We start from the raw sequence: 26,896 nt of genomic DNA, 5'->3' as shown, positions 1-26,896 counted from the left end.
TATTAGTCTACTTACACTTTATTGTATAGTGCTTGGCCCCACAGTATGCAGTTGGGAGGCATCGTAGGTTCTCTAACACTGTGTTGGGCCGTACCGTGCAAAGGGACAGGGGGTGCACTGCAACGTAGAGTCTCTACAACAATACATTGGGCCATACCATTGACGGGTAAGAGCAGGGCTTTAAGTGGGTTGGGTCTGACCGGTGCTGAGCACTGGCAGTTTTTTAAAGGGGGGCCTCAAAACGGGTCTCTATCAGGCTCTGTTTTGTGCATTTGCACAGGCGGTCCATTTTTTTCCGGACGGCAGTGACAGCAGGCACACCAATGTGCGCATGCTCACACTGCTCACTTCTCACTAGTGGAGAAGTTACAGCATGACCTCATGCCAGGTGAGCGTTGTAAGGGGAAGGGAAATCCTTTAAAGAGACTCATTTTCTCTCTGGATTTCCCTTCTCTTTTTAAAACTCAGGAGCAGCAACATTGTTGTAGTGTCACCAGGTCTTTAATTGAAAGCTTTTTCGATGCTATATACAAGCCATAGTTGCTGCTTATTTATCTTATGCTACTAACAACCATTGACAAAGCCAATAGTCCTGACTTTTTGTTGGTATGATGTTACTTGTATCATATATCTGGATGCAATGACAGAAACAGCAAAATAGAAGTCGAGCGGCACACTATGCTAAGCACAGATTTTTAGCTTACATGTCTTAAAGCCACGCCCTTAATTACATTGACCACGCTTCTTTGACAGACCCCCCCAGTTTTGTCATCCCACTTAAAGCCCTGGGTATGAGCCAGCGGGTGTGATACAACATGGGCTCTCTGCAACATTACATTGGGCCATACAATAACACACAGCTTGGAGACAGCAGGATAATACACTATTCGGTCACTGTAGCAGTTTTAGGCTTCAGGGCATGTGGGTGGGAGACAACGAGTGTGATACAAACTCTGTAGGAGAGCTTTGCACCTTCCTTCCACAGCTAATAGACAATGGGCAAGTTTCAGCATAGACACTGCGTAGCACAATATTGAGCCATAAATTATTACATAGCTAGGAGACAGCAGGTGTGATACAATATATGATCTCCGTCCAGCGCAGCAGTGGACTGTACAGTACACTAACAGAAGACAGCTGGTGAGTCACAACATGATCTTGCCACAGCTCAGTAGTGGGAGATGCATTGGTGCATGTCCAGCTGACAGCAGGTACATGTCATACGCTCTCTGCTTCACAGCATTGGGCCCATGCTGCTGCATAGCTAGGAGACATGGGGGCATGAAACCACGTAAGAGGACTCTCATTCACATTTTTGGGTCCTGTAGAACATGGCATGGTCACCACCGGTGAGATGAAAGATGCGCTCGCTGTGGCACAGTGCTGGGCCGGGGCAGGGCCCCACTGGTGCAATTTAGCAGCGCTCTCTGTGGCACAGTGCTGGGCCGGGTCAGTGCCAGGGCACACCACTGGTGTGATGAAGCACGCGCTCTCCATGGCACAGTAGAGAAGAGTATGTGGTCCATCGGCTAGACTACCGGCTTTGGTGCTGGAAACCAAGGTTCGAGCCTCGGGTCGCGTCCACATCCTGTGATTCTGGGCAAATCACTTATTCACCCTGTGCCTGATATTTGTAACGTAACCGGTGCTCATGCAAAGCGCTCCAATACCTTCTGGTCGAATTCGCGCGTTATAAAAAATCTGCAAAAAAAACAAATACAGTACTGGGCCGGGTCAGGCCACCACTGGTGTGATGAAGCACACACTCTCTGTGGCACAGCAGGGTCCGGTGCCTGGAGACGACGTGAGTGGTCTCCAGTGGACGCGACGAGTGGTCTCCAGTGGACTGGCTTTATCTCTCAGTATGGCCCAGTAGAGCCGGGAGATGGCGGCCAGGTGTGGGCCGGGTCCTCGCGGTGGTGGACGCGCACGCGCTCTTGCTCCGGCCTTCAGCAGGCTCACGCGGGCCGTTTCCGAGGGCGCGTGACTGCGCACATGCTTATCAGCTGTGATTTTCTGTTTGTATTCGCGCGCATGCAGGGCCCGGGTTTTGACTGCCGCCTCCCCTGCTTAGAGGCGGCTGCACTGGAAAGAGACGCCCGCCGGACGAGGATTGCCTGTGACAGCCGAGGCCGGGCCCGCTCGGCTGAGCGCAGCAGTTGTCGACGTCTCTGGGACGCTCCTGACAGACACGACGCGGGCACAGATGCTCGCGCCAGCCTCCCGGAGACGCTAAGTGCCCATTTAGCTGGAAGGGAAGGGCTGCTGGTGAGACCGTGCAGCGGGGGATGGGGGCCCCTCGGCCCCTCCCAGCGCAGCACGGCTGTGCAGAGGGCTCCCTTGGGGGGGTCGCGCCTCCAAGCTGGATTGCCTTTTCATTCTTGTCTTGGCAAGAATGGACTTTGCTGCAGAGTTGTGGCATGTTCGCATATTGTTCAGAATGAATCTTCTAACCTTGCTGCAGGTGTGCTTCCAGATACTGACACTGTGCCAAATAAAGCGTCTCTCTGGATTTCCTGTGTTGTGACCTCTGTGGGTCACCTGTCTCCTTCGTCCTGCAGATTTTGTGTATCACACTCTACACCCACCCACCACAGACGTCATGGTGTCACATGACGATGCGAATAAAAGAGGCTGAGCGCACGTGCTCAAGACCTTTCCTACCACTCATTCCTGGTGTCCGTGTCCATCCTTGCTGCGCCCACCATGAGGGCCCAGGGCCCATACTTTCAATCATTACAATGGCGACGAGGTCGGTAGTGCAACCCATGCGTGCCACTACCAATCACTGAGGAAAAGGGGGAGAGAGTGCCCGCCTGAAGGGCACCCCCTGCAGCAAGGCACAGCGAGCAGAGAAGCCGGTGAGCACGTCGGAGCCCAGCAGCACCAAGAGGCCACAGCAAGTCGATGGTAGCCTCCCGTGTCAGCCGCCACCAACATGTGCCTCGAGGAATGGGCGGACCGCCCAGAGCCCACCTGAGACGGCCGCAAAGCAAGAACCCCACCAGAGTGGTGCACGGGCCGGGCGGAGTCCACCCGCCACGACCGCGACGCAGCATCTGGCCTGCCGGCCGAAGGTGAGCCCCTGGGGCGAAGTGCCCAACATTAACTGTGCCAGCGAACAAGCAGGACCAGCGGAGCCTACCCGTGGCCTGCCCGAGTCATCCCTTGCCCCCGCTGCGTGTGTAAAGGAAGCGGCGGGGCCCAGAGTAAGCCACGGCGCGAAGGGAAGGCGGTCGGACCCGAAAGTCAACTAAACCAACGAGGGGGAGGGAGCGGAGTAGCTAACCGCCTCCCGACCCCCCTCGCGACGTGGTCCAGGCCAGCGGAGCCCACCCGCGACCGGCCGGCAGCACCTCCACCGAGTGAAGACACAGCAGCGCCAGCGGAGCCCACCCGCGACCTGCCGGCGGCACCCCCAGCGAAGAAGAGACTCAGCAGTGCCAGCGGAGCCCACCCGCGGCCCGCCGGTAGCGCCCAGAGAAGGACAGTCACGGCAGAGCCAGCGGAGCCCACCCGCGGCCTGCGAGAAGCAAGGCAGGTCTCCGCCGTGCAGCGTGTGTGAGCAGAAGCTGCAGCGGCGGGAGACCGGCGGAAGTGGGGCCAGCGGACCAAGAGCACCCGTGAACACAGAGCCGGCGGGGCCCAACCGCGGCCTGCCTCGAGCGTCCCTCGCCAGGGAGGAGTGACCGGAGCGACGAGCTCCCCCACCGGAGTGAAGCAACTTCTTCCCCGCCCGCGTGAGTTCTGCCAAGGCGGCTGCGGACGGGGAGAGAGAGCGCGGGAGAAGCAGACATCTGCAGGCGGCCAGCGCCGCCAAGATCAGAAGGCGCCCCCCCCTCCTCGTGTGCTCCGTGTGAGGAGCAGGGTGCAGGGAATCAGGGGTGAAGTGGCCGTCTGCACGCGGCCAGCGCCGCCGTCAGCAAAAGGTGCCCCCTCCTTGTGTGCTCCGGGTGAGGAGCAGAGTGCCAGCAGCGCGGTCAACACCGCCAAAGAGTTACCAGCCCCACCGGAACACTGATCAGAAGGAAGCACCGGTGCACCAATAAAGACTGTGGAAATTTGCACCCAACATCAAAGTTGCACAACACCAGAGGGACATAAACAGTGCGTTTACAATCCATGCCAGACCTCAGCACATTTACAATTCGGTACATTTCTGCAACACTAAAAGCAAAGGAAATCCACTCACCCATGCTCAGCAGCAGCTCCAACCCCCTGTGCACTGAAGCAGTAGAGTGCACACCCGGGAAAGACAAGACAGGCTGCTCAAAAGATCCAGCAACACTGCCACCCAGTGGCCAAAGGCAATAGTGCACTAGCATCCACCAGCACTGAAACAAGCATTGAACAACGCAAGAGAAGTAAGCACCATCTAGAGGCAACAGTCGGAGTAGCGCCCCAAGGGAAAGCATCTTAAACGCCCGGAACCAGAAAGCGCGCTCTGCGCAGAAGACACCCACACGCACCAGCAAGGAGTCGGCGGCTGCCACTGCTGAAGCGACGTGGGAAGAGGCGCGAATGTCTCACTCTACATCTACACCTCACCAAGCATCCAAGCAAGGACAAAACGTAGGGAGAAAACGACTGCCAAGCACTGGAGGAACGATCAGGGAATAAGACTGCCGAGATCAGAAGACGGAGAGAGCAGTGACTCCTAGTGGCCACAGGAGATCACCGCAGCATCAACTACTCCCGCCAACGGTCCGAAGCAGCAAACTTCTGACGCCATCCAAAGCAGCAAGTACCCGACGGTCCAAAGCAGCAAAGTACTGGACGTCAGCCAAAGCAGCAAGAAAAGACGCCAGCCAAAGCTGCAAGTACCGACGACACGCAACAAGTGTCCGAGAGCCTTGAAAAGAACGGGCGCAGATAACGCGCCACGTGGCAAGGCACAGCCCCCACGAGATGGAAGAAGGGCACAGGTAACGCCACAGTGCAGAACAGTTACCGAAGAAGACCACTAAGTGTGGCACCCCCAGAAGCCGATCCACAGAAAGATCGCGTACCAAGTATGACCCGCGACGGGTCCCCTCAAACAATACCAGAAAGTGCTAACGCACCCAGTCCGACAGGACGACCGAAGGAACCTGCCAAAACATCAGCAGGTGTGGACCGCCAAATGGTCCAGGACGTTCGACCTAGTCGAGGTCTCTGAACACCATCCCACGAACGTCACCAACAAGAATCTAGAGAAGAGGGTTCGCGACACCAACTAAGGAAGCTGAGGAAGAAGGAAGAAGTGTTCCAGTCGGGGACAAACCAGGATCACACATGCAGCGGGCGCGCCCTGCATGGAGGAGCCAGGTCAGGAGAGAAGATGCAAGATCGGACCGAGTGATGTCGCGAAACAGGAAGGGAGAAAAGGAGAGATCTGTGTGGCACGTCTGCCACTGTGATAAGAAAGGAAGAAGAGGAGAGAGCTGTGTGGCACGTCTGCCACTGCGAAAAGAAAGGAAGAAGAGGAGAGAGCTGTGTGGCACGTCTGCCACCGCGAAAAGAAAGGAAGAAGAGGAGAGAGCTGTGTGGCACGTCTGCCACTGCGAAAAGAAAGGAAGAAGAGGAGAGAGCTGTGTGGCACGTCTGCCACTGCGAAAAGAAAGGAAGAAGAGGAGAGAGCTGTGTGGCACGTCTGCCACTGTGAACAGAAAGGAAGAAAAGGAGAGATCTGCGTGGCACGTTTGCCACCGTGAAAAGAAAGAGAGAAAAGGAGAGACAGGGGCACCCCTGCCACGGCTAGAGCGCAAGGAAGGATATCCACGTGGCCGTTGCCACAGTCAAGAATGGAAGGAGTTATATCCACGTGGCCGTTGCCACAGTTAAGAAAGGAAGGAAGTGTATTCCACGTGGCCGTTGCCACAGTTGAAGAGCAGAAAGAAGTACATCCCCGTGGCCGTTGCCACAGTCACCAATGGAAGGAAGTAAATCCACGTGGCTGTTGCCACCGTTAGGAGTGAAGAAGATGTCAGTGCAAAATAGGTCCCCACTGTGAGTCCGAGGCCGAACTGGTACGTAACCATCACCCACGGCGAATTACAAGAACTCCAACCGCACCCGTGACCACGGGAGCCAACTACAGAAAGACTGTGAGGACAAAAAGGGGCTACCCAGTCGTATTCAGACTGTTTCCATCTAGCACCTCCAACCTGTGCCAAAGCGGACAAAAGTTCCCCGAAACAGACTGAACTCCATCTGCCAATTTCCAAGCAGCGGCGGATAGAAAAGCATGGCGAAACTGAACACTTCACTGCCTCCGGAGATATGTTATGTTCCTAATGTGATTTATGAAGTTGGGTCTTTTCATTGATTAAAAAGGGGAGTGATGTAGTGTCTTGGTGAGGACACGTTCTAGTGTTCCTATGTAATGTATCACACTCTACACCCACCCACCACAGACGTAATGGTGTCACATGACGCTGCGAATAAAAGAGGCTGAGCGCACGTGCTCAAGACCTTTCCTACCACTCATTCCTGGTGTCCGTGTCCATCCTTGCTGCGCCCACCATGAGGGCCCAGGGCCCATACTTTCAATCATTACAGGCTGAGCGCAGCAGTTGTCGACGTCTCTGGGACGCTCCTGACAGACACGACGCGGGCGCAGATGCTCGCGCCAGCCTCCCGGAGACGCTAAGTGCCCATTTAGCTGGAAGGGAAGGGCTGCTGGTGAGACCGTGCAGCGGGGGATGGGGGCCCCTCGGCCCCTCCCAGCGCAGCACGGCTGTGCAGAGGGCTCCCTTGGGGGGGTCGCGCCTCCAAGCTGGATTGCCTTTTCATTCTTGTCTTGGCAAGAATGGACTTTGCTGCAGAGTTGTGGCATGTTCGCATATTGTTCAGAATGAATCTTCTAACCTTGCTGCAGGTGTGCTTCCAGATACTGACACTGTGCCAAATAAAGCGTCTCTCTGGATTTCCTGTGTTGTGACCTCTGTGGGTCACCTGTCTCCTTCGTCCTGCAGATTTCCTTCATTATTCCTGTCGCACAGAGGACAAGTCGGGCTCTGTCTGCTGCTTGGCTTCACTTCGACAGAGACTGCATGTGCTGGTGTTTCATCTCCTCAGCCACTGGGTGGGACAGACAGACAGAGTGACCACTTCAAAATGAGACCGGGTTAATCATAGCTGTATTGGGAGTTTTCTTTAACCACATCGCTGCGGCGGCTATTCCGCCGCAGCGCTAAGTGGACGGGGCGGCCGCTCGGCGGCCGCATGCTGATGCCGGAACCGCTCCGTCATCAGCCGCGGTTGGGCTGTGCTCATGACGGAGCGGTTCCGTCATGGCCCCGCCCGCTCAATAGAACGCGCCGCGCAGGCGCGGCGGCAGGGCCATGATGGAACCGCTCCGTCATCAGCACAGCGCCACCGCAGCTGATGACGGAGCGGTTCCGTCATCAGCGTCGAAGGAGCTAAGGACCGTGTCTGGATTGTTTGACAACAGTCTCTTCATGGGTAGGGATTCGGATGACCCATGGCACTCCATCCTCTCTTTTCTATGACTGTAGCGGGATCACGGTCTGGTAACCCAGTGTGCCAGTGCTTACAAAGTTTCTAATAGATTAGATAAGTACTTCTTTGTTGGAAATGTAATAGCAACAGAGGCTCTCTTATCCACCTAATGTCATCATGCTCAGTTGTGGATGTATTGCAGTGTTGACCCGATTAGATGTTGTTACCGGAGCAGGCATCCTGTAAGGCTCTCAGCAGGTTCTACTTCATCAACTCAAAGGGGAACATCAAGTTATTCCAGGGAGTAAACAACCGATCAAGGCACTGTTTGCGACAAGGAAGAGATTAATGCTAATGCACAGGAAGTTGAAGGCCAGGACCCTACTTGAGGCCTGGATCACTGAAACGTGTAAACGAGCTACTATGGAAGAGTCGCCTATAGGCTGAGGAACAGAGTCGATGCTTCAGCGAGATGTAGGAAACCATCTTGGAACTGTGTGCGGAGTTAAAGGCAGCCCTGAGCTTGCTCTTCACTACTGGAAACTCTTAATAAGAATGACTCTCGCTTTTGTAAATAGACAATGACTAAATAACACTCCTTTCAGTTTCAGCACTCATATTTCTTATGTTCTTTGAAATCATATCTTAAGACTGCTAGAAAGGTTATCTTTGTTTTGGATGATACTTGATTATCGTTGTTGTGAAGGTGAGTGCAAAGCTTAGAAAGCATTTCATATTTTGTGCACATTTGAATATTGCATTTTGACTCTTTTAAATATAAATATACATGTTATTCAAATTGCTGTCAGTTTTATTTTTGTCTAGAGAATTTGTAGATCCACGCACGTCCTTGACTAGAACAACTGACTGTTACATACTTAATAAAATTATTATTTGGGGGCAAAACATGTCTCTTTCCGCCTCAATCACAAGGACGTAGCGTAATATGTGTGTTCCAGCAATCCACGAGCACTGCTTGTTTACCAGAATAGAACAGCGGGGGACTGCATCCGAATGCATGAATTAAATTGGACAGGGGAAGAGGATGATAAGCAGGAGGTGGTCACTGCGCGGATGGTATCTGTGTCTGGGAGGCTTGCTAGTGTGCTGTCTCATTACACTTTCAAATGTGTGTCCCTGACAGTGTGAGCCTACTTCTAAACCAGTTGAGCCTTCAGACTGGTGTCAGACTTCTCCCCAGGTAGCGCAGATGACCGAAGTTGCAGTCATCAAGACATCATCAGTCTAGGCCCATGTTATTGTGCAGCTTCAGCGACAGCCATGTGCTCATTGTGTCTGCGTTGAGCTCCCTCTCTCTCCATTTTTCACCGGTTCATTGGCTGCCTGCCTGCAGTGCGGCTGGGGCAACAGGGAGCAGACATGCACCTCTATGACGTTCTGCTCCCCTTGTCAGGCGGCCCTACAAAGGCTAAGGCTAGTAATGCATCCTCAGAGCAAGAAACAATGCACCTCATAGCCAGACTTGGCCAGCCAGTTAAACCTCACTGACCAAGTGTCCTGGGTGCTCAGCAGTTATAGTGATCTGTGGTGCTGAGTAAAAATGAACACAAACATGGGGCAAATATAAAGCTTGCAGCGCTAGCCCCTGGGCGGATCCAGGGACGTACAGGAATATGCAAAAATGGGCACTATGGGTTAGCTGCAACTCCGGTCTTGTTCTACCTCTGACACTGGCTTCACATCCTTCTACTTATGAGGGAGATGTGGCCAGGCTGATGAATGTATGAAACACAGCACCCCTGTTTAACCTTGACCTGGTTAAAAATAGACAGGGGTGGGGGGCGAGAGAAGGGCTCTTCCGTTTTAAAAAATATGGGTAAGTGGTCACTGATCACAGGGGTCACACATCAGCTTTAAAAAAAGCCAAGTGCATGGTCATGCAGGTTTGGCAGAGATATCCTTAAGAACAGTAGCCCAAGCTGATAAAATTAGACGCAATCATACCGGAGGGGAATCTTGGAATTATCTCACCCATTGACCGTGGTATTTGTAGCCTGGCAACGCTGAAAGCCTGGGCAGTGGAGAAAGTCACAGACTGAGGTTTAACTAGAAATGGGAACAAAGGCATATTACCAAGGTATCCTTCATTGAGGAAACCGCCTTGAGTACTCCAGCCACGCCCTCAGCAGTAAATACACAGACTGCAGAAGAGACAATATTGGCGCCAAAGATCTTACGAAGAGACATGTGAGAATAGTTAGGGAGCAAGTGCCAGACGAAGGATACCCGTGGTTTCTTCATCTGCATGTGCAGCCTTCAAGGGTGTTCTATAGTGGAGAGAATCACCTGGATCCACACTAGACACCGTCACAGGAGTCATGAGATCAGACTTTTCTGGTGTAAGCGAGTGAGTAACAGCAGGAAATACCCCACAGAATGAGATGAGTATGCATGGCCCTACCTTCCAGCAGGAGCCTATGTGACAGCATCAATCCCAGAATTCAGCAGGGCCTGTTATTGACAACAAGAGAGTGGAGAGTAAAGAGGCAGGATGTGAAATTGGAACTTTACAGTCCTGTCTTGACCTTATTTTCACCCTTCTCTATATACGCATTATTTCCTTGTCCGCGAGGTGTTATTTTCTACATGTCTTATACCTAGGCATGATTTTTCACTTTTGTATGTCCCCTTTGAGGACACCCTTGCTGCACCATGCAGTGTCTCTTATTGAGCAGCTAGTTCTCACTCCCATGGGGCTTACACGTACGAGCACTGCGGCGTGACACACATTTTGTATGCTTTCACAGCATGGCAGACTCCATTTACCCTTCTCATTGGGAGGAAGCGGCTCAGTTGCACTGACTGTGCCACTTCTGACTCCTTCCTGCCTCCTAGGACCTTTCTCTGTCCTCAGACATCCAGGACACGGATTAGGACAGCTGCCACAAGGCTCTGATGGTGGAGGAAAGCTCCCCGCTTGCTCTGCTCTTGGAAAGAGGGCTCTGCCTGTCCAGATGCCCGAATCAAGACGTGATGGGAGCTGAGGGACTCCCCGGGCCATCAGCAGCCTGGTGCAGAATCTCTTTATTGCAGCGTTTCCTCCAAATGTGCCAAGCTGGAGTGGCCTGCTGGCCCGCGGTGATTATAGCCCAGCCTGCCCCGCATGTCCTGGCAGGTGGTGGAGTGCGTCACGAGACCATGCAATGTGAAGGATAGACCGACATCTCACTGAACGACACCTGCATAAGATTCATCAGGGGCTATGACCCCCATTTGCCTGTGATATGAAGACTTGAACTCTGGCATGAAATGGCCACCTTTAAGATCTGAGCTGGGACTTCCAGTCCTACAGCTCATCAGAATCACAGGGGCTGGTCCAAGCACCTAATTTCAATAAGGGCAAAGATCAGCTAAACTAAAGGTGACATTTCAGGAAATATGTCAGCATAGAAGCATGAATTAATAAGATATTTTTACAGCAACAGTGAACTAAATTGTCTTTAGGTGCTTTTTGACTTCGCTTGGGTTAAAGGATTAATGCATTTTTGCTGAGGCGGAGGATTTGTAAGGTCACCTTGCTGTTAATAGGCAGTCAATAATGTTGCCTTCAATTTTCTGAGTAATTCATTTTTGTCAGCTTCTAGTTTGACTGCAGCAATCCGAGCTTCTTCCAATTGAGTGATTTGATGTTTTAGCAGAGTGCCATAAAGGGATTTTGTGACGCAGAGACAGACTTTGTGGTTGTTAGGGCTATCCCCAACTTGTCTTCTGGGGGAAGAGGGGGGTCGGTCAGCTGGCAGATAAGATATATTAGGCGCCGGGCTGTGCTGGACACTAATAACCATGCGATGCAGGAGCAATTGTTGAGTTGGGCTTTAGGATAATAGATTGCCTTGGAGTGGAAGGCGAGTGGACTGGTCAGGTGCAGTACTTAATTGTAAAAAAAAAAAAACAAGTGTCCGAACCAACACAACTACTAACCATCGCACTTCTAGAAGAGTGCCTTTCAGACTATTTCAAGCCCCCAAATGTTGTGAGAATGGTTTGGCATAGAGGTATTAGTCCGTTTAACCCCTTGGGCTCGGCCGCGATTCTGCGCCTGTGCGGCAACAATGAAGAGTGGGCGGGTTCATGACGGCCCCCAGCCGTCATCAGCACACGAACACCGTAAGGCATGACGGCTGGGGGCCGTCATCAGCACCGAAGGGGTTAAATGTTCATTTCATTAATAAGCAACTGTTGTGTGCTCATCTTTAATTTAGACAAACACCGCCACCTTATGGCAGACTGTCATAAGTACTGGTGTTGGCAATTAAGTGCCAGTGAGGAGCATCGGAAACCACCGGTTCACATAAAGCATAGGTCAGGTGTCGAGTATGATGTTGAGGAACAAATGTAATATTTTAGAGCCATTTAGTAGGAGGAGGACCCTGGCTATCTATTCACCAAGAAGAGGTCAGATATTTTTTCAGGAAGCCATTGATTTTATTTTGGTTATTTCAGTAGTTCCCGTGTAGAGCTATTTAGCTTCCGCAGAGGTGCTGCGGAGAGGGTCCTTGACATCGATGACCTTAAGGAAGCTTGGCGGTCTGTGGTTAAATGTTCAAGCCTCGGAGACAAAATTTGACGACCAAGCAGGCATGTAGGGCCCTCAGTTTAAGTTTGCTGTTAGTTGCTAACTAGAAGAGGTCAAAAAGGACGCAGGGCCAGCAACTCTTGTCATTCCAGACAGCACAACAAGGCCTTGTGATCTCCCTTGTTAAAAGCCCTACCAGGTGTCATGCATTCCTTACTTGTGTCAATCACTGACACAGCATGATTCAAAATGTTAAGTGTTGCATATTCCACGACAGGATGGGGGCAAAATATTCAATTAATCAGGAAGCAAATCATATTTATATATTTTTTGGATGACACATTTTTCTCTGGAATTTTTACTTGATGGAGTGTGGGGTGGGATTCATCATTTTTTTTTTGTAAAGACCTTTTGTATTTTTTGGAAGAAAGACATGGCGACTTTTCTGTGGGGGACAGTATGTTGTCTGAGGAACTTTGAAGAATTTGGTGTGATTGTTTCACTGGTCAGTGTGCAGCACCAAAGACCAAGTAATGCTTGATCACTGGGCGAGCGAGTGGCGATGGTCAGGAGTGAAAATTTATTTCAGGATTAGTCGTGGGTCTGTCAGAGCTGAGGATGCGTGCATGGCAATGGGGCGGGGGCTGTAGGTTCTATGCATTGTTATAGAGAATATTCGTGAAATCATCATTTTTGGCCTCCCTACTCCACAGCTCCTTGCAGCTTCCTAAGTGTTTGTGGTACAGAAATACAGTTACACAAATTATAAACATTTGTGAATCTGCTTTTGATGTGTTGTGTGGAGTAATTCAGCATGTCGATTTAAAGATCTAATAAACAATTTTGAGAATTTCTTGAGAGCTGTTTTTTGTTGTGGCGTTTTTTGAATATAGCTTACTTGTATTTTGTGGTTTGCTGTGGTTGATGAATTTTCCAGGATGATTCAGTTCGCATACATTTTTTTAAATCTTTTGTAGTAGTCCGGCAGTCGGTGAACCATCAAGCGAATATCCGTTTGTCCTGCTGAGTCTTGGACCGATTTGTTAAAACGAGTTTTCCAGACACTTTTGCCTTCAGCAGATTTTACATCGATCCACACCAATAATATAAAATCTCGAATGCAAAGAGAAGACTTTTCTTTCAATAAGCTTTCTCACTGCTGCTCGTTAACGTTTGTTTTTCACATTTTATTTCTCTCAGTCTTCATTTCTATCTTGTTTCTTAAGAGCAGTCTCCCTTTCGCCCGTCATGCTGGCTGCTTCTCTCCTCATCCTATATTACTTTAAGTGGGTCATGAATATGTACCCAGACAGATTCTCTAAAAGCCAATACAGCCCTTATTGTGTTCGCTACTCTGGTTATTGATAAGAGTGGGCCGGTAAAGACGTCACTGTCTGCTTCTTGTTTAATGAGATCTGCCTCTTTTTAATGTCGTTTCTTCACAGACAGAGCCATGATAACTGTCTGCACTGCTTCCCCGTCTCGGGCGGCATCCTCGGGTGGGCAGACGAGCTTTATAAACTGTAAGCCATACATCCGCACGGGGCTTTCTTTGAGGTTGGTTTAAGTAGATCTCTCCTTTGGCATTCCCTTTGGCATTTTAGATTAATTCACATCGGTTTCAGTTACTACCAAATTCTAAGTTGTGTTGGGTTTTATAGATTGCTCTTTTCTCACTCTGTGTGAAGTGTACATCTGCACCTCTCCTCGTTAACAGCGCCTGCTGCGCCTGATGTTTTTTTTTTGTTTTGTCTCTCAGCTTTTTATGGTGCACAAGCTGATTTTGTTGTTTGATGTTGTGTTCTTTAACTCTATTCTGAGAAAATTATTTTCACTTAGACCTCACCTTGCAAGAAGATCTGTTAGTACTCAGATGCTCCTGGAGAAAGAGGGCCTGCCATAACAGCTAAACCTAGAAGTTCATAACACAGCTGCCAATAAGGACAATGCTTGTTCCTTGGTCTGGAACGGGTGGCAAGGTTCCAGGGAGACAGCAGATTACTGGCCATGTCTGGTAGTAGAGTAGTGAATTGATAGGTAGATAGGAAAGGTGGCAAGGATGTGACGAATATTGCTTACGTCTGACTACTTACCCTGTCGATGGTCACAACAAAGGCTTCCAGGTTCAGATGGGGGGTGCACCCAACCCATCCGCATGCAGAGGTTACCTAGTGGAGTATGTTGCATTTAGCAGCAATCTTGATTTTTCTAATGGAAGCATCGGGTGAATGTACGGTGGCGCAGCCTGGTCAGATGACATACCTGGTGGTTATGCCTCTACCTCTGATGACGGACTTGGTGGTTATGCGTGGTGGAACAGCCTGGTGCTCAGCCTCAGATGACGGAAATGGCGGTTATGCACAGTGGAGCAGCCCGATGCTCAGTCAGTAAATGACAAGCTAAGAAAGCGGCACTGACCGATGGGGGAGCTCTCACTCCACCCCCTGCCTTCCAGCAAACAGGTCTCCTTTGGATCCCTCCATTCGTTGGGATTCTGTTTTTTTAGGGCATTTGGAGGAAGCACACTGTCACTACGAATGAGTCACTAGGTGCTAGCATCTGATATCATTGGAGGACTAGACCTTTACTCTAATAGTCATTGGCAGTGAACCTACCTCACTCAGGCTGGGGCGGGTGCATCTAGATACAAAATCAGAGGGTTGCGTAGACTTGTAAAACGGGCATAAAAGATTTAGAGAAACAATACATTAAACCTGCAGGCGAACTGGCACAAACTAGATCGCAAATCGATCATGGAATAAAAATGTAAATAAAATGTCAAGAAAGTAAAAACAAAGTTGTGAGAGGGTACGAAAAATAATTCGCAAAATGGGTACTTTGTAAACGAATGGGCTAGCATGTTGCAGACATGCAAAAGTGCCAATGTGCAACCACCGACCCACTAACCACTGACCGAGGGGTCCAACTGAGTAACCATACAGCCAAGGGCACCACTTTCTAACCAGCGAGCCAGATATCCAATAAGGTAAGTATATTTTTAACTAAAAATACTTTTCACTTTCAAAAGTCGGCACAGTGCAATTTCTGAGCCAGATAGCCAACTCCCTATCCACAGAGCAAGGGGTCCCACTTCCTAACCACTGAGCCAAGGGGCCACCCCCAAACCACCCAGCCAGTGGCCCCACTGCCATACCACTGAGCCATCAACTGTTCAGAAATTGCACTGTGCCGACTTTTGAAAGTGAAAAGTATTTTTAATTAAAAACCTAGTTACCTTATTGCAATGATCTTGGTCTTAAATAAAGTACAAACAAAGCTTGCTTTTCTAAAATTGGTGTGGATCCCTTTTTTAAGTTGTGTGTCCATTATTGGTCAAAGTTGACCCATTCAAAGGATTGGAACTCTGCCAAGGAGTGCTCAAACTGACCCATTCAAAGGATGAGAACTCTGCCAAGGAGTGCTCAAACTGACCCATTCAAAGGATGGGAACTCTGCCAAGGAGTGCTCAAACTGACCCATTCAAAGGATGGGAACTCTGCCAAGGAGTGCTAAAACTGACCCATTCAAAGGATTGGAACTCTGCCAAGGAGTGTTCAAACTGACCTATTCAAAGGATGGGAACTCTGCCAAGGAGTGCTCAAACTGACCCATTCAAAGGATGGGAACTCTGGTAAGAGGTTATCAAACTTCCCGTTCAATAAATGGGAACTCTGCCAAGGAGTGCTCAAACTGACCCATTCAAAGGATGGGAACTCTGCCAAGGAGTGCTCAAACTGACCCATTCAAAGGATGGGAACTCTGCCAAGGAGTGCTCAAACTGACCCATTCAAAGGATGGGAACTCTGGTAAGAGGTTATCAAACTTCCCGTTCAATAAATGGGAACTCTGCCAAGGAGTGCTCAAACTGACCCATTCAAAGGATGGGAACTCTGCCAAAGAGTGCTCAAACTGACCCATTCAAAGGATGGGAACTCTGCCAAGGAGTGTTCAAACTGACCCATTCAAAGGATGGGAACTCTGCCAAGGAGTGCTCAAACTGACCCATTCAAAGGATGGGAACTCTGCCAATGAGTGTTCAAACTGACCCATTCAAAGGATGGGAACTCTGGTAAGAGGTTATCAAACTTCCCGTACAATAAATGGGAACTCTGCCAAGGAGTGTTCAAACTGACCCATTCAAAGGATGGGAACTCTGGTAAGAGGTTATCAAACTTCCCGTACAATAAATGGTAACTCTGCCAAGGAGTGCTCAAACTGACCCATTCAAAGGATAGGAACTCTGCCAAGGAGTGTTCAAACTGACCCATTCAAAGGATGGGAACTCTGGTAAGAGGTTATCAAACTTCCCGTACAATAAACGGGAACTCTGCCAAGGAGTGTTCAAACTGACCCATTCAAAGGATGGGAACTCTGGTAAGAGGTTATCAAACTTCCCGTACAATAAATGGAAACTCTGCCAAGGAGTGCTCAAACTGACCCATTCAAAGGATGGGAACTCTGCCAAGGAGTGCTCAAACTGACCCATTCAAACGATGGGAACTCTGCCAAGGAGTGCTCAAACTGACCCATTCAAAGGATGGGAACTCTGCCAATGAGTGTTCAAACTGACCCATTCAAAGGATGGGAACTCTGGTAAGAGGTTATCAAACTTCCCGTACAATAAATGGGAACTCTGCCAAGGAGTGTTCAAACTGACCCATTCAAAGGATGGGAACTCTGGTAAGAGGTTATCAAACTTCCCGTACAATAAATGGTAACTCTGCCAAGGAGTGCTCAAACTGACCCATTCAAAGGATAGGAACTCTGCCAAGGAGTGCTCAAACTGACCCATTCAAAGGATGGGAACTCTGCCAAGGAGTGTTCAAACTGACCCATTCAAAGGATGGGAACTCTGGTAAGAGGTTATCAAACTTCCCGTACAATAAATGGGAACTCTGCCAAGGAGTGTTCAAACTGACCCATTCAAAGGATGGGAACTCTGGTAAGAGGTTATCAAACTTCCCGTACAATAAATGGAAACTCTGCCAAGGAGTGCTCAAACTGACCCATTCAAAGGATGGGAACTCTGCCAAAGAGTGCTCAATCGGACCCATTCAAAGGATGGGAACTCTGCCAAGGAGTGCTCAAACTGACCCATTCAAAGGATGGGAACTCTGCCAAGGAGTGCTCAAACTGACCCATCGAAAGGATGGGAACTCTGCCAAGGAGTGCTCAAACTGACCCATTCAAAGGATGGGAACTCTGCCACGGAGTGCTCAAACTGACCCATTCAAAGGATGGGAACTCTGCCAAGGAGTGTTCAAACTGATCCATTCAAAGGATGGGAACTCTGCCAAAGAGTGTTCAAACTGACCCATTCAAAGGATGGGACCTCTGGTAAGAGGTTATCAAACTTCCTGTTCAATAAATGGGAACTCTGTCAAGGAGTGCTCAAACTGACCCATTCACAGGATGGGAACTCTGCCAAGGAGTGCTCAAACTGACCCATTCAAATGATGGGAACTCTCCCAAGGAGTGCTCAAACTGACTCATTCAAAGGATAGGAACTCTGCCAAGGAGTGCTCAAACTGACCCATTCAAAGGATGAGAACTCTGCCAAGGAGTGCTCAAACTGACTCATTCAAAGGATAGGAACTCTGCCAAGGAGTGCTCAAATTGACCCATTCAAAGGATGTGAACTCTGGTAAGAGGTTATCAAACTTCCCGTACAATAAATGGGAACTCTGCCAAGGAGTGCTCAAACTGACCCATTCACAGGATGGGAACTCTGCCAAGGAGTGTTCAAACTGACCCATTCAAAGGGTGGGAACTCTGGTAAGAGGTTATCAAACTTCCCGTTCAATAAATGGGAACTCTGTCAAGGAGTGCTCAAACTGACCCATTCACAGGATGGGAACTCTGTCAAGGAGTGCTCAAACTGACCCATTCACAGGATGGGAACTCTGCCAAGGAGTGCTCAAACTGACCCATTCAAAGGACGGGAACTCTGCCAAGGAGTGCTCAAACTGACCCATTCAAAGGATGGGAACTCTGCCAAGGAGTGCTCAAACTGACCCATTCAAAGGATGGGAACTCTGGTAAGAGGTTATCAAACTTCCCGTACAATAAATGGGAACTCTGCCAAGGAGTGCTCAAACTGACCCAATCAAAGGATGGGAACTCTGCCAAGGAGTTGTCAAACTGACCCATTCAAAGGATGGGAACTCTGCCAAGGAGTGCTCAAACTGACCCATTCAAAGGATGGGAACTCTGCCAAGGAGTGCTTAAACTGACCCATTCAAAGAATGGGAACTCTGCCAAGGAGTGTTCAAACTGACCCATTCAAAGGATGGGAACTCTGCCAAGGAGTGTTCAAACTGACCCATTTAAAGAATGGGAACTCTGGTAAGAGGTTATCAAACTTCCCGTACAATAAATGGGAACTCTGCCAAGGAGTGCTCAAACTGACCCATTCACAGGATGGGAACTCTGCCAAGGAGTGCTCAAACTGACCCATTCAAATGACGGGAACTCTCCCAAGGAGTGCTCAAACTGACTCATTCAAAGGATAGGAACTCTGCCAAGGAGTGCTCAAACTGACCCATTCAAAGGATGAGAACTCTGCCAAGGAGTGCTCAAACTGACTCATTCAAAGGATAGGAACTCTGCCAAGGAGTGCTCAAATTGACCCATTCAAAGGATGTGAACTCTGGTAAGAGGTTATCAAACTTCCCGTACAATAAATGGGAACTCTGCCAAGGAGTGCTCAAACTGACCCATTCACAGGATGGGAACTCTGCCAAGGAGTGTTCAAACTGACCCATTCAAAGGGTGGGAACTCTGGTAAGAGGTTATCAAACTTCCCGTTCAATAAATGGGAACTCTGTCAAGGAGTGCTCAAACTGACCCATTCACAGGATGGGAACTCTGTCAAGGAGTGCTCAAACTGACCCATTCACAGGATGGGAACTCTGCCAAGGAGTGCTCAAACTGACCCATTCAAAGGACGGGAACTCTGCCAAGGAGTGCTCAAACTGACCCATTCAAAGGATGGGAACTCTGCCAAGGAGTGCTCAAACTGACCCATTCAAAGGATGGGAACTCTGGTAAGAGGTTATCAAACTTCCCGTACAATAAATGGGAACTCTGCCAAGGAGTGCTCAAACTGACCCAATCAAAGGATGGGAACTCTGCCAAGGAGTTGTCAAACTGACCCATTCAAAGGATGGGAACTCTGCCAAGGAGTGCTCAAACTGACCCATTCAAAGGATGGGAACTCTGCCAAGGAGTGCTTAAACTGACCCATTCAAAGAATGGGAACTCTGCCAAGGAGTGTTCAAACTGACCCATTCAAAGGATGGGAACTCTGCCAAGGAGTGTTCAAACTGACCCATTTAAAGGATGGGAACTCTGGTAAGAGGTTATCAAACTTCCCGTACAATAAATGGGAACTCTGCCAAGGAGTGCTCAAACTGGCCCATTCAAAGGATGGGAACTCTGGTAAGAGGTTATCAAACTTCCCGTTCAATAAATGGGAACTCTGTCAAGGAGTGCTCAAACTGACCCATTCACAGGATGGGAACTCTGCCAAGGAGTGTTTAAACTGACCCATTCAAAGGATGGGAACTCTGGTAAGAGGTTATCAAACTTCCCGTTCAATAAATGGGAACTCTGTCAAGGAGTGCTCAAACTGACCCATTCACAGGATGGGAACTCTGTCAAGGAGTGCTCAAACTGACCCATTCACAGGATGGGAACTCTGCCAAGGATTGCTCAAACTGACCCATTCAAAGGATGGGAACTCTGCCAAGGAGTGCTCAAACTGACCCATTCAAAGGATGGGAACTCTGGTAAGAGGTTATCAAACTTTCCGTTCAATAAATGGGAACTCTGTCAAGGAGTGTGCAAACTGACCCATTCAAAGGATGGGAACTCTGCCAAGGAGTGTTCAAACTGACCCATTCACAGGATGGGAACTCTGCCAAGGATTGCTCAAACTGACCCATTCAAAGGATGGGAACTCTGCCAAGGAGTGCTCAAACTGACCCATTCAAAGGATGGGAACTCTGGTAAGAGGTTATCAAACTTTCCGTTCAATAAATGGGAACTCTGTCAAGGAGTGTGCAAACTGACCCATTCAAAGGATGGGAACTCTGCCAAGGAGTGCTCAAACTGACCCATTCAAAGGATGGGAACTCTGGTAAGAGGTTATCAAACTTTCCGTTCAATAAATGGGAACTCTGTCAAGGAGTGTGCAAACTGTCCCATGCAAAGTAGGATAACTCTGGTGTTCAAACTGCCTCCATCAAAGTATAGACATTTGGGGAATAAGTTCTTAAACTATCCCATTCAGAATATGGGAACTCTCCCAAGCAGTGCTCAAACCGTCCTATTACAGTACGGAGGGCCTGCCAAGGAGTGCTCTAATCGCTCCATTCCAAGTGAGGGCGCATCCCTTAAACGGGGCCCATGTGTAGTGCAAAGACGGGTGAGAGTAGCAGAGCTCTGGATGGAAGGGGAGTACGGGTCATGTTAATGCAGTTTTATATATGATGTGGCCAGGGTTGGACTGGCCTACTGCGCAATTTGGCAGCGCCAGAGGACTAGTCTGGCTGGTCAGCCTGTGGGGTGTTTTTTGGTGGCTTGTGGGCCTGTTTTATGGTCTGCTGGGCTGGGCTTTACTGTTGATTTCCCGAATATTACCACAAGCATTGCCTGCAGCAAGTTCAAAACCATGCATTCTTCAGCGCATTGTAACACACCTGTGCAGCGTCTCTTTCGGAGAAGTTCAAAACTGCCCCTATTTGTAAAATAAGTCCCAGTATTTTTTTTGCTTTCCAGTTCACTAATGGGTGCCACTTTTATTTTGGGACCCGGGACAATTATTTGTTGCAGTTTGACCCTGGTTGTGACTTGCTTTCTCAGGAGTCGCAGGAGTCAGGAATTCCCCTAACTGGCCAGGTTCAGAATATGGTAATCACCCAGGGGTGCTCCACAGTGAACCCCTTCGCTGTGAATCAAAGTCCTTGTAATAATAGACTTTTACGATGGCGTTGGCCATTGCAATGGAGTCTCCTTTATTACATATAGTGTACTAGACGGCTGTTTTTTCCAGAATTCGTTATGAGGGATTTATCTAATTTGTTTTATATCATGTTCTAGTATGTTAGATTATAGAGTATCGATTGTTGACTGCAGTCTTCTGTTAGATTTAATTTACAATCTTTATTGATTTATGTCATGTTCTAGAAAGTTGGATTGTAGAATCTCTATTGATGAATAAAGCGCGCTGTCAGATTATTCATTTGGAGTCTTAATTGTTGCATGTTATGTTCTAGAATGGTTCATTGTAAAGTTTTCATTGTTGAACAGAGTGCACTGCCCGATGTTTCACTTGTAGTTTCAATTGTCGCATTGTGTGTTCTCGAAAGTGGGATTGTAGGGTCTTGAGCAGCGTGCACTATCGGATTATTAAATTGTAGTCTCAATCTTTGCATATTATGTTCTAGTCTCAATCTTTGCATATTATGTTCTAGGATGTGGGATTGTAGGGTCTCCATTGTTGAGCAGCGTGCACTATCGGATTATTAAATTGTAGTCTCAATCTTTGCAAATTATGTTCTAGGATGTGGGATTGTAGGGTCTCCATTGTAGGGCAGTGTGCACTATCAGATTATTACATTGTAGTCTCAATCTTTGCATATTATGTTCTAGGATGTGGGATTGTAGGGTCTCCATTGTAGAGCAGCGTGCACTATCAGATTATTAAACTGTAGTCTCAACATTTGCATATTTTGTTATAGGATGTGGGATTGTAGGGTTTTAGTCACTTGCAGTTTCAATCGTTGCATGCTATGATGTACAATGTTGAATTGCAGCGTCTCTATTGTTGAAAAGATTGCATTGGTGCACTGTTTTACAGAGCCTTCTTGCTGTCTCTTCCAGGTTATACCAAGGTGCTGCCTACGGGATCCGTTCAACCGACTGCCACAATGCCCTCTCCAGTAGTCCTTCTGCCCGTGAGCTACCGTCTGTCCAACACCCGCCTGGCCTTCTTCCTGAAGGAGCCCCAGCCGACTCTGCCATGGAACAGCAGCAGCGGGACCATGCAGCGCTCCGAGCCCTTCGTGGTCTTCCAGACGAAGGAGCTGCCAGTCCTCAATGTGTCATTAGGGCCCTTCAGCACGGGCCAGGTGCTGCCCCGGGAGCTGCTGCAGCCCTCCAGCACCCTGGAGATTCCTGACCGCCTGACCGTGAACTGGAAGGTGCGGGCCTTCATCATCCAGCAGCGCGTGCCCTCCACGCAGCCCGTGGCACAGGTCCTCTTCTATGTCGCTGGCCGGGACTGGGATGACTTCGGAGTGGTGGACCGCCTGCCCTGCGTGCAGCTGCACGCCTTCCGCGACGTCCGCGAGATCAAGAGCTCGTGCCGGCTGCGCGGGAGCCTGGCCACGTGCCTGGTGCAGATGGAGCTGCCGCACACCTGGTTCGGACCCGGCGCCATCCCCATGGGCCGGAGGAAGTCTCCAGAGAGCCTGGACGGCAGCGCAGAGAGCCAGCAGGCCGAGCTCTTCTACACGCTGCACACCCCGGATTCAGCAGGAGAGTGCGGGAGCGAGCCCGCCGCGCGCAGGGGCTCGGCGGCCCGGCCCGAGGGTCCCACGCAGCACCCGCTGCTGCGAATCGGCAGCATCAGCCTCTACCAGCCGCCCCCCATGCAGGCCATGCAGGAGCAGCGGCTGGACAGCAACGTCTACATCCGCCTGCCCGACCGGCCGCTGAAGCCCGGCGAGGTCCTGAGCGTCATCCTCTTCCTGGCCTCCAACTCCAGCGTCGAGCACTTCACTCTCAGGTAGGCCACGCCTTCCTCAGGCTGCATGTTTGGGGAGTAGTGCCATACAGGCTGTCATTTCTCGTTTTAATTGCATGCGCACTTCCCTTTTAGGGTTGTAGTGCAGGAGTGAAAAGATGATCCCAGGTAAAAAAAAAAATCCTGGTTGAATAGATTTGAAATGTACAAGCGGTGTCCCTTAAATTGTTTGACAAGTACTGGGTTTTAAACACATGCAGATCATCCCTGAGTGCAGTGCTGGGCTCCCCTAGAGAATGCTTCACCTGGTTTTTGGCCCAACACCTTGAGGGAGCCGAGGTGCCATGTATCAGAGGCGCAACTAGAGCCAAATTTCGGGGGGTCTAAGAAAAAATTTCGGGGGGGTGGCTGAACCTTTAATCAGTAGGCAGAGTGGAGCTGGCTGCAGGGCCTCTAACAAGGTGTGAAACAACAGCAAGGCCTAATTAACATTTTTATTTTTCAATAAAAACTTTATAAAATCAAATGGTCTTTTAAAGACCTGTGAAACGTTCGGGTGCGGCTCTGTGTGTGCCCGGGATCTGTCTCATCCCGGGCTGCCACACACGAGGGGGAGGGGGCAGCCCGGTGAGTCCAATGGGTGTTGCACGCCTGCCATGTATAGAGAGAGCTCCTGGCGTACGGACATTGAAGGAGTGTCTGTGGAAAAGGATACCAATGCCGGGATTACATGATCATTCCAAACATTGAGTGTTGAATCTGATGTGTACAATAATCAAAATGCAGCATGTAAAATCGTGCAGGTGCTTCAGTTCATATATCCTCGAAAGCAGTTGGTTAATTTTTTTTCACAGCATTTATGACAGTTTAGGTGCAGGAGGGATAGATCCATGCCATATTTTCATTATAACCACCAACTGCGTGAATGATTTTTGTTTAGAATAATTGTATGCTGATTTATTTCATGTTGATAAACTTTAAAATGTGTTCTGGGTCCCGCACTTCTGTACCCATGTTGGACACCCCAGTTGTTGAGCAGATGCATGGTCATCATTAGCCAGACGACTGGTCTGCAGTATACTGCCCTTAAGGGCTATCACGTTGAACACAACCACCTCGCTTAAATCCTGTCTGAAACTAAAACAATGGCCCCTGATTACAGAACATTCAAGGAGCGATCACACCTCGATGGTGAGCCCCTGGTCTGGGGAGGTCAGTTTATACCTGGAGCCAACGTGTTGCCACCCCTCTGGCATCTGATATCGAAGATGCGGTCTATTCTGCTGTGTAGCTTCAGATATGAGGATAATTGAATAGAGCCGCAGAGGAAGGAATCCCCTTGTAGTGTAGACCCGATAGTCTCTGTCTAAGAACCAGGGGCGGCTCCTCCATTAGGGCAGAGGAGCATCGCCCCACTGCTTTCTCACAGTGCGAGAAGCAAAAACATAAAATGGTATTTTAAAACGGAATGCCTGGTTGGGTGTTGGTGGGTCGGGGAGGAGTGACTTGCCCAATGCTGTGAGCCCTGACTGTTAGGTCGGCCCTCTGGGGCCAACCAAACCAGTCATGCGCACTCTCCTTTTTTCTCTATGTAGACTTCAGCCTATATAGAGAAAATGGCCTCCTTATAGGCGCCGTCCGCACCAATCATAACACTGCCATTGCAGCATTGTGATTGTTTTAGGGGAGGGGAGGGAGGATGCCTGCTTCCTATTCTCCTGAAGCAGCAGAAAAACGTGCGAACCGGTGAGGTAAGTAAATTAACTCCACCTGCGGCCCCCCCAACCCGAGAGAAATGCGAGCCACGACTGCTAAGAACATAGAGAATTTCAAACCCTAGTAGGATCTTGCTTTTCGTGCTGGTTTATAGACGTTCATAGGCCGCCCCCCATTGAGTCACTCTGATCAGAGCGGGGTTTGTTAGCATTGAAACAACGGCTGTAGGTAAATGTGTAACGCTTAAGGGTTGGCTCTTTTTTCAAGGGTGTGCCTAGAGTACCTAGACCAGAATCAACAAACGTGTAGTGCACTGTATGAACTGATAGTGATAAAAAAGGGTCAATCCCAAAGGAAGGTAGAGGGCAGTATACTGGGATAGATGGAAACCAGGCACGAGGAAGCCAAACACGAGTGTAAGCTTTCAGGGAGACTAAAACAATCAAACTGTCCTTGCGTTGTATGCACCACACAAGCAAGGGCCTTTAAATCAAAACCTGAGGATGGGTTCCCAATAATTCGGGTTGTTCAGAGGGGTTCAAACATAGATCTTATGGCACCAACCAAGCGGAGCGAGTCATCAAGAGCCCCATTAGAAAAGCTTGCTTGTCTTTTCCATCCAGTATCCATTCATCTTTTAATCTTTCCATCTACTGCTGATAATTACCATTTCAAATTTACATTCTGCCATCAATTCAGTCTTCCATCCAACATTTAGTTTGCCATCACTTCCTCCATCCATCCACCCATCCATATCCAAACGTATCCATCTATCTTCAAACCTATCCATCAAACATATCCATCCTTTCACTTCTCCATCTATTCATCCACCCCTCGGTCAACCATCCACCCTTTCACTCAACTGTCCACCATTTCACTTCATACATTCATCCCTTTCACTCAACCATTCATCCTTTCATTCATCTATCCAACATCCGACCCATCCAGCAACTTATGTGTCCATCCTATTACCCTTCCACTCATCCGTCCTTTCACTCACTCATCCATCCATCCACGATTTCACTCGTCCATCCATCCACTCTTTCATCCAGCCATACAGCTATCCCCCCTTTCACTCATCCATCCTTTCACTCATACATCCACTCATCCATCAATACTTCCATCCATTTGTCTACTCAACCATCCTTTTACTCATTCATCCGTTCACCCTTTCAATCATCCATCCATCAATGCTTCCTCCCCTTCACTCATCCATCCTTACAAAGACGAGAGGAAATTAACTATTTACTACATTTTCCCTCTTCGTATGTCGAATCCCGTCCCCAAATCCTGCCCTCCCCCCTCACCGGGCCCACCACTTTTACCTGCACAGGCCGCGACCACTTTGGATAATATTTTTACTGACGATGAATATAAAAAAATATATTATTCTTTAATACGTTCACATAAAATAAGAAATAAAATACAAGACAGGCTGTTCCCAAAGAAGGTTTCTGAAACCCGGCCTTCTGGTTCTCTTCTTGCAGACTTCGGAAGGGCCTCCCCTTGTTCCAAAGACTCTTTATCTCACAGCGCTGCATGAAAGACCTCGAGGTGCTTCTCTTTGCCATTTCCTGCCCCCATCCCTCCCGCCTCTTTTCATACGAGGCTCCCCTTTACTGAGTACTTCACTCCACCCCACTATCCCCACCACCCTGGGCTCGGTTTGCATGCTGCGTGCCCCCCTGTAACAAAATAAAGAAGAAGAACGCCTGATCAAAACATCCAGCTGCGACTGAGCCCCTGAAATGTAAATTATTCATCCCAGCAGTCATGTAGAATTACCTGCTCGATCTTTCATCGCCGAAGCTCCTTTGGCTGCAGTTCATATTCCTTTCCTGTACAAGCCCACAACCCCCTCCACCATGGTTAGCATGAGAAGCTTGCAAGGGACTTGTACAGCTGGCAACAAATGGCAATACATCCAGGATAAAATAAGGGAAGTGCAAGGTGCTCGTGCCTGCTTCATGCCCCCAGGACCATCACGGCGCTGACATCCTGAATGGGCTTGAAACTGAGCCACAATCGCTCTTCTCCCTTGTTACTGAGTCATGGATGTCTTGCGCTTTCTTCTCAGTGGGTTTTGGGCGATACAGACCCACCCACATACAAGCCACCGAAGGACTGAGAATGTTTTTTGCAATGCTTGTTGATGCAAGAGTGTGCTCCCTGCCCCTTGATCCTCAGTCTAGGCTCGGTGCACACAAACGCTGGCCTAGGCTCGGTGCACACAAATGCTGGCCCGGACAGGCTCGTGTCAACAGGAGGACACCTGAACCCCGCCTCTGGTGTGGGGTGCTGACCCTCTGTTCAGTTGCGTTCCTGCTCCTGTTGTTCCATCAGCAGCTGTACCCCAGGGATGCCCAGAGTGCCCAGCACATCACACACACTCTTCTCTCTCAAGCACGGCCTGGTTCTGTATCCCATGACATACATTTTGTGTAAATCTG

At 49.3% G+C, this 26,896-nt stretch overlaps 1 protein-coding gene across 1 annotated transcript in view; it reads left to right on the top strand.

Moving 5' to 3' along the window:
• The window catches only part of TMEM132E (transmembrane protein 132E), a 1,029,855-nt gene that overhangs the window by 629,447 nt on the left and 373,512 nt on the right, over positions 1 to 26,896 (top strand). The window contains exon 2 of the mRNA XM_086954717.1: positions 21,866 to 22,772. Within this exon, the coding sequence (XP_086810843.1) occupies positions 21,866 to 22,772 (907 nt within the window). The remainder of the gene's footprint in view (positions 1 to 21,865; positions 22,773 to 26,896) is intronic.

Source organism: Lissotriton vulgaris, chromosome 2_1 (genome assembly GCF_964263255.1).
Source record: "Lissotriton vulgaris chromosome 2_1, aLisVul1.2, whole genome shotgun sequence".
NCBI classification, from domain to species: Eukaryota; Metazoa; Chordata; class Amphibia; order Caudata; family Salamandridae; genus Lissotriton; species Lissotriton vulgaris.
The sequence above is the reverse complement of the archived record's forward strand: the minus strand, read 5'-3'. Positions and strand labels throughout refer to the sequence as shown.